This window comes from Colias croceus, chromosome 23 (assembly GCF_905220415.1).
Source record: "Colias croceus chromosome 23, ilColCroc2.1".
Taxonomy (NCBI): domain Eukaryota; kingdom Metazoa; phylum Arthropoda; class Insecta; order Lepidoptera; family Pieridae; genus Colias; species Colias croceus.
In genome coordinates, this window is record NC_059559.1 from 1640406 (window position 1) to 1653406 (window position 13001).

The window sequence follows — 13001 nt, forward strand, 5'->3', positions numbered from 1 at the left end:
GCACTGTTGAAGCTATAGGGTGATATTTGGTGGGTAGGTGTATCTGCACATCACTTTTACTCACACATCGAAAATATCATCAACACATACAAACTTTTTTCTATAATATGTTATATACTACCAAGCCTATAGTAAAATCTACAAGTTAAGCCTCTATACCATTGCATAATCTTTGGCATATTTTATGGTCGCCTCTGCGTGCATACATATTCATCGGTAACAAACATTTTGCTGACTTCGCGTCGATATCGAAATTGGATCGCCGCTGTGGATTCCACCTTACTTGGCCTCCAACCTCGAGCCAGTCCATTGGTATTTAAAGTAATTTTAATGTATAATTTTTAATTGTAATATTTCTTCAATAAAGTAATCTTTGAAAATTGGTTTTTTTTGGGACTCTCGGGCACGATAAATATAATTGGCGCAGTCGGTAGGATTTCCGGGTCCCCCAGGATAGAAAATTAGGGAAAATTCTGGAGGAGATAGGCGTTTCCAGCCGAACCGGAAATTGGAAGAACAACGTGGCCGAGCATCCAAACTTCGATACCTCCCAAGAAATGCCGAGATCTATGTGAGTACACTTTATTTCAGTGATTGCTCCTTTATTTCCTGTGTTAGTTTTAGATTTTTTTTTTATTTCAACACGTGTTATAAAATTTTCGATCGTGAAAATTAACGAACAGTGTAGGAATATTTTATAGGCGTATAGGAATTTAAATTAATAAGAATTGAAATTTTCTTTTGATTTAATAAATTTAAAAAATTAAAATTGAAGGAAATTAAAATCATTTTCTATTATAATAATTATTAAATTTAGATTTGTGTTAATATATTAATTAAATGAGTAGTAGGGAAGAATTAATTGATAGATTAAGACAACTTGACGATTCAGAAATTAGCGAAATTAACAGGGATATTTTAGTTGATAATTTAAGACAATTTGAAGAATCTAAAATGGCTACCCTAGATGATATCTGTAAAGCCCTCCGTTTAGTTCCTGAATTTGATGGAAATTCTCATGTTTTAGTAAGATTTATTAATATTTGTGATCAGTTAGTTGCAAAGTATGGTCAGGCCGGTGATCAATTAATTAATTCGGGTCTTTTAAATGGAATTTTGAACAAAGTAGTTGGTGCTGCCGCGCGACAAATTAATGCCAACGGTATCCCCAACGATTGGACTAGCATTCGTAATTCTTTAATAAATAATTTCGCAGACCAAAGAGACGAAACTGCACTATACAATGATCTAGCTTTATTAACACAGGGATCTAACACGCCGCAAGAATTTTATGAACGTTGCCAGAACTTATTCAGTACAGTTATGACTTATGTTTCACTGCATGAATCTCTTGTTTCCACTATCGATGCTAAACGAGAACTTTATAAAAAATTAATCCTAAAAGCATTTTTACGTGGATTAAAAGATCCTTTAGGTTCCCGTATTAGATGCATGCGTCCGGAAACGATAGAAAAAGCTCTAGAATTAGTACACGAAGAAATTAATACCATGTATATTCAGAATAGGAATTCACACGTATCAGATAGAAAACCTAGTGACAATAATCAGCCTTTTAAAATGCCTATTCATAGTTTTCAGCCCTTCAGGCCTAATAATTTTAATATGCCAGGTCCGTCTAGATCACAATTTATGCATAAGCCACCATTTTCACCCCAACATCAATTTAAAATGCCTTTTAATCAACCTCGAATGCCCACGCGCACCCAACAAATTTTTAGTGCACCACTTCCAAATAATAATCAAGGTTTCCAAGTACAAACTAGACCGCAACCATCATCTCAAGGCCCTAAGCCTATGAGTGGAGTTTCTCATTTTGTGACTAGGGAAAGACCGATGCAACCAGGTCCTAGTGGATGGAATTGGTCCAAGCAGGGCAATCCACCACCCTCTAATTATTTTAAACACCGAGATGTTAATGTGAATGAATGTGCAAGCTTAGAATACGATACTCCTGATTATTATAATTGTGATGATTACTATAATTACTATGATGATTATTACAATTATGAAGGTTATTATAATGACTATCCCGTAATGAACCAATATGAATATAGTGAAAGCCCTATAGTTGAGGAGTTAGTAGAACAGCCCCAGTCAGAACCAAACCCATCAACAAATGAAAATTTTCAGAAAGTTCAGAGTACAAAAAAGTTAAAATAGAATTAAATCTCCAAACTCAACGCCAATTGCCATTTATTCGCATTTCCCTCGGAAATGGATTCTATTTAAAATTTTTGATAGATACTGGAGCAAATCAATCCTTTATTAGTCCACAGGCCGTAGAACAATATTTTCCAGGCATACCACTAAATTTTGATCCGTTCGAAGTCACTAACGTTCATGCAACTAGTAGAAACAATTATTCAATTACCTTACCTTGTTTTGAAGAATTCAATGATGACTGTAATATTAAATTATACGTATATAAATTTCATAATTATTTTGAAGGTCTGATAGGGATGGATTTGTTAACTAAATTTGAAGCTAAATTAGATCTTAAAAATTCAACATTAATTACTAAAAATGCCATAAACCCAATTAAGTTATATAATTCCCGAAATTTAAATTTGTATGAAAAGATTATTCCAAGTGAAACCTCTTTACTTCTTAGATTACCAATAAACGCCGCGGATGGTGAAGTTTTAGTGCCAGAACAAATAATTTGCAATTGCATTATAAGTGAATGTTTAACTACAGTTAAAAATAATAAAGCCATAGTTCAGGTAACCAATCATACTAATAATGACATAATTTTTTCATTAGAACATCCGACAGAAGCAACTATTTTTAATTCCGAATTTTCACAAGAATCTTCAAACCGTGCCAGTGACGTTATTTCACGTTTGCGAATAGACCATTTAAATGAGGAGGAAAAAGCCAATTTAACAGCACTTTGTAGTAAATATGCAGACGTTTTTTATATAGAAGGAGAATCTTTGTCTTTTACGAACAAAATTAAACATAAAATCCGTACACATGATGAGGTCCCCGTACATACAAAAAGCTACCGTTATCCATATATTTTGCGTGATGAGGTAAAAGACCAAATTTCAAAAATGCTAAGTCAGGGCATAATTAGACCATCGGAATCTGCCTGGAGCTCTCCGATCTGGATTGTCCCTAAAAAAATGGACGCCTCGGGGAAGCAGAAATGGAGATTAGTCATTGATTTTCGCAAGGTTAACGAAAAAACAATCGACGACAAATATCCCATACCTAACATCAATGATATTCTTGACAAATTAGGGAAATGTCAATATTTCACAACCTTAGATCTAGCATCAGGTTTCTATCAGGTGGAAATGTCGGAGGAGGATATACATAAAACCGCTTTCAGTGTAGAAAACGGCAAATATGAATTTCTCAGAATGCCAATGGGCTTAAAAAATAGTCCCTCCACGTTCCAAAGAGTTATGGATAATATCCTTAAAGGACTTCAAAATGTCATTTGCTTGGTTTATCTCGACGATATAATTGTCTTTTCAACTTCATTACAGGAACATATAATAAATCTAGAAAAAGTTTTCCAAAGATTACGTGAATCTAACTTTAAAATTCAGCTTGACAAATCAGAATTTTTAAAACACGAGACGGCATATCTAGGACATGTAATAACTGAAGAAGGAATAAAACCTAATCCCGATAAAATTTCGGCAATTCAAAAATTCCCTATCCCTAAAACATCTAAAGAAATAAAATCATTCCTGGGTTTAGTAGGCTACTACCGAAAATTCATTCCCGATTTTGCTAAGATCACGAAACCATTAACTCAATGTTTAAAAAAGGGAAAGAAAATTACTTTTGACTCAGATTACGTTAACAGTTTCGAACGATGTAAGACACTTTTAACTAATGATCCTATTTTAATATATCCTGACTTTGACAAGGACTTTTTACTGACAACTGACGCTTCTAATTTTGCAATAGGTGCAGTACTTTCACAAGGACCCATAGGATCCGACAAACCAATAGCGTACGCTTCTCGTACTTTGAATGATAGCGAAGTAAATTATAGCACAATTGAAAAGGAATTGTTAGCCATAGTATGGGCAACTAAGTATTTTCGTCCATATCTTTTTGGCCGTAAATTTAAAATTTTAACGGACCATAAACCATTACAGTGGGTTATGAGTCTGAAGGAACCAAATTCTAGACTAACGAGATGGAGATTAAAATTAAGCGAGTTTGATTTTACTACCCATTATAAGCCCGGCAAAAAGAACACAAACGCCGACGCTCTATCTCGTGTGGAAATCTTTAACGAAGAGATAAGTTCAATAGTAGGCAATACATCCAAAGTATCTGTAGCCGACGACTCCGAAAGTACCATGACCGCCCATACCTGTAATGAAAACCCAATCCTTGAAATACCTATATCCTTTGAGCCCTTAAATAAATTTCATCGCCAGTTAGTTTTAAATATTGTTAGTGATGTAAAGAAACGTGCAATAGTTACCAAACCGTTCGATACTCATTCCAGGATATCTATACAATTATCAGAATCAAATTTAGAAACAGATTTAATCAATGCTATTAAAGAACATGTAAACCCTAAAATAAAGACCGGTATACTTATTAACCCTCCGTTAGGTATGTACAAAATAGTCCCAATATTACAAGAAAAGGAGAATGGCAAGCTCCCATAGGACTCTGGGCCTGATCGTTACACTGATGATTTATGGGTGATTAAATAGATAAAAATATACAGACTCTATGAATATAATAATTATAGATCTTTTCTATGGGATAGCAGAGATATTGGGATATTGATTAAGATCAATTTTGAATATAACGTTACTAAGGCCCTTCTGCCATTAGGTACGATACTTCTAGAATACGATACTCGCGTAGAATACTACTTAGATATTTGCTGGCTACCCGATGCTCGCATATTATGCGACTGAAAAATGACTAAATTCAACATTATTGTGCCTCGTTTTTGTGGACCGACGTTATAATAATAATAATTCATTTATTTATTGCAACAACAGTTACGTCGTTATGTCGAGCAATCAGCAATTCCAGTGACGAAGAAGCTCTTGCAGTTTTTCTTTTTTATAGAAATAGAAGACGCCGACGTAAGAGTAAGAAGTACTGGATTCATCCATATATTGAAAGAAACATAAATTGTAGAGTTTTTGTAGCCGAACGAGAACTACAACATGATGATTAGATATTTTTATCTTTCTAACGAAGAGATACGCGCGAGAGTCGAGACGCGATGCAAAAGCGACCGACACGGTGAGTAGTGCTATACTAGTCGCGGACGTGTAGGATACCAGTAGCGTAGTGTGCGAGCCTACATAAAAATGTATGTGAGATACTCCGCGGCGACTAGTCTCCGAGACTTGCAGGATACTTGAATCGCCTATGCGTATCGTAATGGGAGAAGGGCCTAAAACTTCACTCAAATGTCAAACAACAAACATAAACAAATCACTCATCACTGACACAATTATGATTAATAATTTGACATTTTATTAATGGCCAGCTACCTAAATAAAAATGTTATAATTATTATTGATTAAGTAAAACATGTTTTTATTTTATAGAATGATCTAAATAAATTAAGATATGTGTTAAAAATAAGTTAAGTTTTGCTTCTGATTTATAAAGCATTTGAATTCAATAAAATTAAAAATAAAATATAGACATTCATTCGTATTAATCGATATATTCGACTTTTTTACTCCTGACAACACTGACAATCTCTGCTTGATAAGACCGGTAGTCATAGAAATCTAAATAACAATGCCGGTAGTGAACACATTATCTTTTTTTTCAAAGATTTGTTTTCCCATAGAATCAGAAGTAAATATTTTACCAAGAATTACTAAAAATTGCATAATGAATTTTAAATATATTATGATTTCTGTAACAGTTAGGCCCAGTTTCGCCATTCTCCTTTAAAAGCTCTTGCATGAAAGTTTTCATAGCTAAAATAGAATTAGAAAACGTCAAGGAATATCTTAGGCAACAAGAAATTATTCGTAATTATCATGAAGGCAAAACCAATCATCGCGGGATAAATGAATGCTACCTTGCACTTTCAGCACGTTACTTCTGGCCTGAAATGAAAGAACATATTACAAAGTATATTAATGATTGCACAATATGTGGTCAAGCTAAGTATGACAGGAACCCTATAAGACCTAAGCTTAATTTAGTACCCCCAGCTACAAAACCTTTTGAGATCGTACATATGGACACCTTTACAGCTAATAATGAAAAATATGTAACCCTTATAGATGTTTTTTCGAAATATGGACAGGCATACTTACTTAGAGATGGCACGGCACTCAGCGTCATACAGGCTTTGTTAACATTTAGTACTCACCACGGTTTACCACTTACCATAATTACTGATCAAGGTACAGAATTTAATAACCAGATGTTTTCAGAATTTTGTAAAATTCATAAAATAATTCATCATCAAACTCTGGCTCATTCCCCTAACGCTAATGGTAATATAGAACGTTTTCATTCGACTTTGCTTGAACATCTCCGCATATTAAAATTAAAACAGCGTGATCAACCTGTAATTAATTTAATGCCTTACGCTTTAATTGCATATAATAGCTCCATACACAGTTTTACTAAATGTAAACCCTATGACCTTATATTAGAGCATACTGATCCACGTGACCCTACTGACGTCGATTTAACTATTCATTTACTTCAACAGTATATGCAATCTCATAGAGAACAAATGAAACAGGTTTATGACGTTGTAAATGAATCATCATTAGCTAACAGAGAAGCTATCATTGAAAAACGTAATGAAACTAGAGAAAATGAAGTAGATTATGAACCTAACCAGCAAATTTTTGTCAGTAACCCCTCAGCTTCCAGATCTAAACTCGCACCTCGATATACCCGGGACACTGTTTTAGCAAACTTACCTATTCATATTTATACATCCAAAAAGAAAGCTCCTATAGCTAAAAATAGGCTAAAACGAATCCCTAAGACCGCCAAATTGTTGCAGGGTGCTGATCATGATGCTTCTCACAACGACACTAGCTCTCGAGATAAAACTTGAAGATCTTGGAGAAAGCCCTGGAATTTTACCCTTTAAGTTAGGTCCCATGCAACTAACCCATCATTATCATACATTTTTACAGTTTATAGAATTAAGGGAAATAGATTCTAACATTAGTTTAGTGCAGTCTCAGTTAAGTGAAATTAGAAATAAGTTAGATAACCTTACTTATGCTGTCTATGAATCGCAAATAGATTATTTAAGTGATAAACTTGATTTTGCTTTGCAACAATTAAAAACTCTAGAACCCTTAAGGTTTAAGAGAGGCTTAATAGATAGTCTTGGGTCAGTAATTAAGAGTATAACTGGAAACTTAGATTATTCGGATGCAGTAAAGTATGATCAAGCTCTTTCAGTACTTAAGAAAAATCAAGATAAAATAGTTATTGAACAGAATCATCACATCAGTCTTAGCAAAGATTGGATGGATGAACAAAATAAAATTATTGCTGAAATTATAGAAAGTCAAAATAAAATTAATAAAACATTATTTATGATATTAAACCCTGACTCATTTCCTTCACCGGATATAGTTAAATTTGCGAAATTCGCACAAGCATTAGCAATAAGCAGTAATAATGTAGACAGTTTAGTAAGCGAAATAAGTAGGTTAGAGAATGCGCTAGCATTTTGCAGTGCTTCGCGCACTCATCATTCTATGATAGGTATAGGTGTAATGAAAAATATGTTAAGTAAGCTTAAGACATTTTATAATAAAGAAGAAATATTAGATTTAGAAATTAGAGACTATTACGATATAATTAAGCCAGCATCTTATTTTAATGGAGATCAGTTAGTTTTTGCTTTTAAATTTCCTATAGTTTCACCACTTGAATATAACTTTTATAAATTAGCTATTGTTCCTAATAAAAATAGGCAAGCTATAATCCCTCCTTCTCCTTTCCTTGCAATCACTGGTAATATGCACGTGTATATAGAGGCAGAATGCCCGAAGTCAGGCATGAGGTACTTATGTGAAGACGAGCTCCACCACATGCTGAAACCTCAGCCGGACTGTATCAGCAACATCGTTGAAGGAAATCTCCATGAAGAAAGGTCCTGCGAAATGACTACCGTAAACCTGATGAAACCTGCAATGGAAAAACTTGATGACCGCCACTACGTCGTCGTGTTCCCGTCTCCAACTGAAGCCCGGTTATCCTGCGAAAGAGAAGAAATCATTAATCTCAATGGAAGCTACCTCGCCACAATACCACCTACCTGCAAGCTGCACACAGAAGACTTCACCATTGTCAACACCAACGATCATATCAAAGGACAGCCCATAAAAATTACTAAAGTTTCGGCTCATGTAAAGGAGCCTACCTTATCCTTCTCTATTAAAAGTAATTCAATCAGCCTGAAGAAACTTCATGAAATTCAAGACAAGATTCACCATCAAGAACCTATTCAATTAGAACAAATTCCAATGTTCTATAATACAACTATTCCTTTCTATACTATATTATGCAGTGCTATTGCACTTTCTCTTATAATTTTGGGCAGAAGATTAATCCTGAACAGAAGAAAGAAGAATGAAGAAAGAAGCCAATCAAGCAAGAAGCCTCGCCAAGAACAAACCTATGCTGAACCTGGACCAAGCCAAGACTGTGGAAAGCTGCCAATGACATTTTTTCCTGTCGTTCAAAAATAGTCCTTGAACTAAGGGGGGAGGTGTTATATACTACCAAGCCTATAGTAAAATCTACAAGTTAAGCCTCTATACCATTGCATAATCTTTGGCATATTTTATGGTCGCCTCTGCGTGCATACATATTCATCGGTAACAAACATTTTGCTGACTTCGCGTCGATATCGAAATTGGATCGCCGCTGTGGATTCCACCTTACTTGGCCTCCAACCTCGAGCCAGTCCATTGGTATTTAAAGTAATTTTAATGTATAATTTTTAATTGTAATATTTCTTCAATAAAGTAATCTTTGAAAATTGGTTTTTTTTGGGACTCTCGGGCACGATAAATATAATTAATATGTATCGTCTTTCAAATTCTGAGGATGTATCACCCGCTACTATCGATCTCCCTGAATACCCTTATGATTCTCGTAAACACGCTTGCTTGTGTGCGTGAGCCATTTCGAACGTTTTGTATGAAGTTTCCTTACTGTGTGTATCACAGTGATATAGAGGTTCATTGAATATGTTATTAGACAAAGCAAAAAAAAAAGCCACCATATTTTTGATCGTAAATTTCGTGTAGTAAAAACATTGATATAATTGCTCTGGTAGCACCCCCCCGCTCACCTGGCGTCCCCCCTGGTAGCACCTCCCCCCGCTCACCTGGCGTCCCCCCTGGTAGCACCTCCCCCCGCTCACCTGGCGTCCCCCCTGGTAGCACCTCCCCCCGCTCGCCTGGCGCCCCCCTCCCCCCTCCCCCTCCCCCCCGCTCACCTGGCGTCCCCCCTGGTAGCACCCCCCCCCGCTCACCTGGCGTCCCCCCTGGTAGCACCTCCCCCCGCTCGCCTGGCGCCCCCCTCCCCCCCGCTCACCTGGCGTCCCCCCTGAGCGCGTCGTGCACGGCGGTGAGCGCGGCGGGCGAGTCCCTCACTGCGGCCAGCGTGCGGTGCGTCACCGAGCGCGTCTCGAGCAGCAGCTGGCGCAGCGCGCCCTTCGCGGCCAACGCCTTGTCGCGCTGGTAGTCGCGGAACTCGCGCTCCATCTGCGCACACGCATACAACACGAGTTAGAGCGAGCAGTTAACGGCTGAGCGACGTACACGGACTGATCGAGCTGTCGCTACAAACCGCACAGTTGACGGCTTGAAGCGGTCGCGACTGCTCGAGCAGTCCGTGTACGGCAGTGAATGAATGTCTATTGTTCACCGCATGGTCGCGGCTTCAACTACTTGAAGTGGTCCGTGTACGGGCACCCTTAGTGCTGGTACAGACACACACACACACACACACACACACACACCTGCTGCGCGCTCCGGTAGGCGGGCGCGGCCGCGTGCTGCGCGAGCTGCTTGCGCACGTCGCGCCAGTGCGCGGTGCACACACACACACACACACACACACACACACACACACACACACACACCTGCTGCGCGCTCCGGTAGGCGGGCGCGGCCGCGTGCTGCGCGAGCTGCTTGCGCACGTCGCGCCAGTGCGCGGTGCACACACACACACACACACACACACACACACACACACACACACACACACACACACACCTGCTGCGCGCTCCGGTAGGCGGGCGCGGCCGCGTGCTGCGCGAGCTGCTTGCGCACGTCGCGCCAGTGCGCGGTGCACACACACACCCACACACACACACACACACACACACACACACACACACACCTGCTGCGCGCTCCGGTAGGCGGGCGCGGCCGCGTGCTGCGCGAGCTGCTTGCGCACGTCGCGCCAGTGCGCGGTGCACACACACACACACACACACACACACACACACACACACACACACACACCTGCTGCGCGCTCCGGTAGGCGGGCGCGGCCGCGTGCTGCGCGAGCTGCTTGCGCACGTCGCGCCAGTGCGCGGTGCACACACACACACACACACACACACACACACACACACACACACACACACACACACCTGCTGCGCGCTCCGGTAGGAGGGCGCGGCCGCGTGCTGCGCGAGCTGCTTGCGCACGTCGCGCCAGTGCGCGGTGCACACACACACACACACACACACACACACACACACCTGCTGCGCGCTCCGGTAGGCGGGCGCGGCCGCGTGCTGCGCGAGCTGCTTGCGCACGTCGCGCCAGTGCGCGGTGCACACACACACACACACACACACACACACACACACACACACACACACACACACACACACACACCTGCTGCGCGCTCCGGTAGGCGGGCGCGGCCGCGTGCTGCGCGAGCTGCTTGCGCACGTCGCGCCAGTGCGCGGTGCACGCGGTGCCGAGCTCGTCGAGCAGCGCGCGCAGCTTGTCGCGCCGCTTGTGCGATAGCGCGCTGATGTGCTGGTTGAACAAACGCTCCTGGAATAAATACGTGACGAGCTCAAAAATAAAGGCAAGAAATCAATAAATAAACATACAGGTCGAAATCATAGCCGGGTAAAAACAGCCCATTATGGAGAAACAAAGGTAAGTCAGACTTTTAAAAAGAATATATGAGAGAAAAGAGAGACGTAAGACGGGCTGACTTACGTCTCTCTTCTCCTCTCCAAAAAAAAAAATGTGTGCGTGTACTAGTGTACACACGTAATAAGTGAAACTTCTTTATTTTTTTTTTTTTTTTTATGACCTTATTATCAAAAAATAATTTACAATATGCAATTTTACAGAAATACTTTAAGACGATACACAAAAAAAAATCCACTGCTTGGTGGGCGGAGTCTAATAGCTCGCTATCGCGAACGCGGGCTTGCGCGAAGTCATTCTTGCAAACTCGCCGCGCTGCCGCTGGCCGACTCGGGACAAACATGTAATGTATGGAGTCGTCATATTGTTATACATATATTTAATTGGACTGAACACTCCTGTGGGATAAAACAGGATTCACGGTATAACCTAATTCCACGCGGGCAAAGCCGCGGTCGGAATGATATTTTTTTAAATAAAATAATTATTTAAAAAAAACACAAAATATATTCACGCAAGTATTTATTTTTTGCACTCTATTATAATGGTAATTATTCAACAAATAATCAAAATAAAATAGCCAGAACAAAAATAGGCCCTGGTAGGGTAGGTAGGCAGGTACAGCAATGTGAGACGAATACTGGCTTATTTATACCAATAATAATGTATTATAAACATTAAATTAAGTTTACTTTCTAACAACAAAAATACATAATTTTAGCTAATGTGAAAACGAATCAACCTATCACCCACAACAATGAAATGTGCACACAAATATTCATCCAAATCGGTTCATGTGATTAGGAGGAGTGACTGCAGCGCCACCTTCCGGGCCCAATTGTTTCCAGATCACCCAGGAACTCAATTTAATATACACAAAATTTTTCGAAAAACTTTCACATTACTATGTAAATATGAATATAAACCTGTTTTAGTACTAAGCAATTTCCCGCACAGGTGTAGTAAGTATAAATGAAATAAATATCAACATCAAATTCTTTATACAACATACGTATCTACCACCTACTAAGAAATGTAATTCTTGAATTTTTTTCGTATTTTTTTTAAATATAATACTACTCCAATGAGCTCCTGTTCCATATTACGTCCACCATACTTCCACTAAGTTCACCATGATTTTTTATTTCTTTGCACTTTGTTGCTTTTTGCTAAAAATGGAATCATGCGATAAAACCAGTAGAGCGTTGATAACATAAATTGTTGGCTGAATGAAGGTGCTTACGAAAGAGTGGGTTCACATTGTGAACAATTAGTGGGTTTATTTTCCTTCTGGATTCCGGATTTCTGAAAAGATTATCTATGCTATAAATTAAAAAATCTTACACATTCGTTATGTACTTAAAACAGGGGTACATATCAAACATCGTCTATAATACAAATATCATCAAATTTAAAATAAAACCAACTTACTTCATTAATTTGTTCCAATTGTAAGCATTCTTTTTCCTCCAACCTTTATGTTTCTTCTTCTTATTTTCTTTATTGTCCCCATTTGTCTTATCGTGTTGTCACCCTTTGTTACGATTGTGCGACTCGAAGACAAGCGACACAAGTTCCCCGTGTGACGGCCGTAGCGGGAATGACTCGTGCAGCGATAGGGGTAGGAAGGTACAGGACGGCTCTCGCTAGATTGGCTGGTCGCGCGCTAATTTCAAGTATTTCTTGTTTATTTCAAAACCATCGCATATTTCAAAATTCTAACTCGGTAGACGTATAGGTTGTATATTTTATAGTTAATATCCAAAAAGTCGTAACTTTACGTTTGTTATTTTGAAGATGCCAGAGATTAAAAAAAAATAACAATGAGAACTTTGTATTTTTTTT

At 39.0% G+C, this 13001-nt stretch overlaps 2 protein-coding genes across 7 annotated transcripts in view; one reads left to right on the plus strand and one right to left on the minus strand.

The window, feature by feature from the left end:
- Positions 1-13001, minus strand: part of LOC123702285 (transcription elongation regulator 1-like) — a 61752-nt gene that overhangs the window by 2602 nt on the left and 46149 nt on the right. For all 5 annotated transcript variants that reach the window (XM_045649994.1, XM_045649993.1, XM_045649997.1 and 2 more), the window contains 2 exons: positions 10887-11051; positions 9571-9740 (listed from right to left, as the gene is read on the minus strand). In XM_045649994.1, the coding sequence (XP_045505950.1) occupies positions 9571-9740; positions 10887-11051 (335 nt within the window). The remainder of the gene's footprint in view (positions 1-9570; positions 9741-10886; positions 11052-13001) is intronic.
- LOC123702281 lies at positions 116-9053 on the plus strand. 2 transcript variants are annotated; one of them, XM_045649987.1, is made up of 3 exons: positions 116-312; positions 428-571; positions 7010-9053. In XM_045649987.1, the coding sequence occupies exons 2-3, from the start codon at positions 558-560 to the stop codon at positions 8715-8717; spliced, it is 1722 nt and encodes a 573-aa protein (XP_045505943.1). In that variant the 5' UTR covers positions 116-312; positions 428-557; the 3' UTR covers positions 8718-9053. The 2 variants fall into 2 exon arrangements, with proteins under 2 accessions (XP_045505943.1, XP_045505942.1); XM_045649986.1 differs by having other exon boundaries at positions 116-571.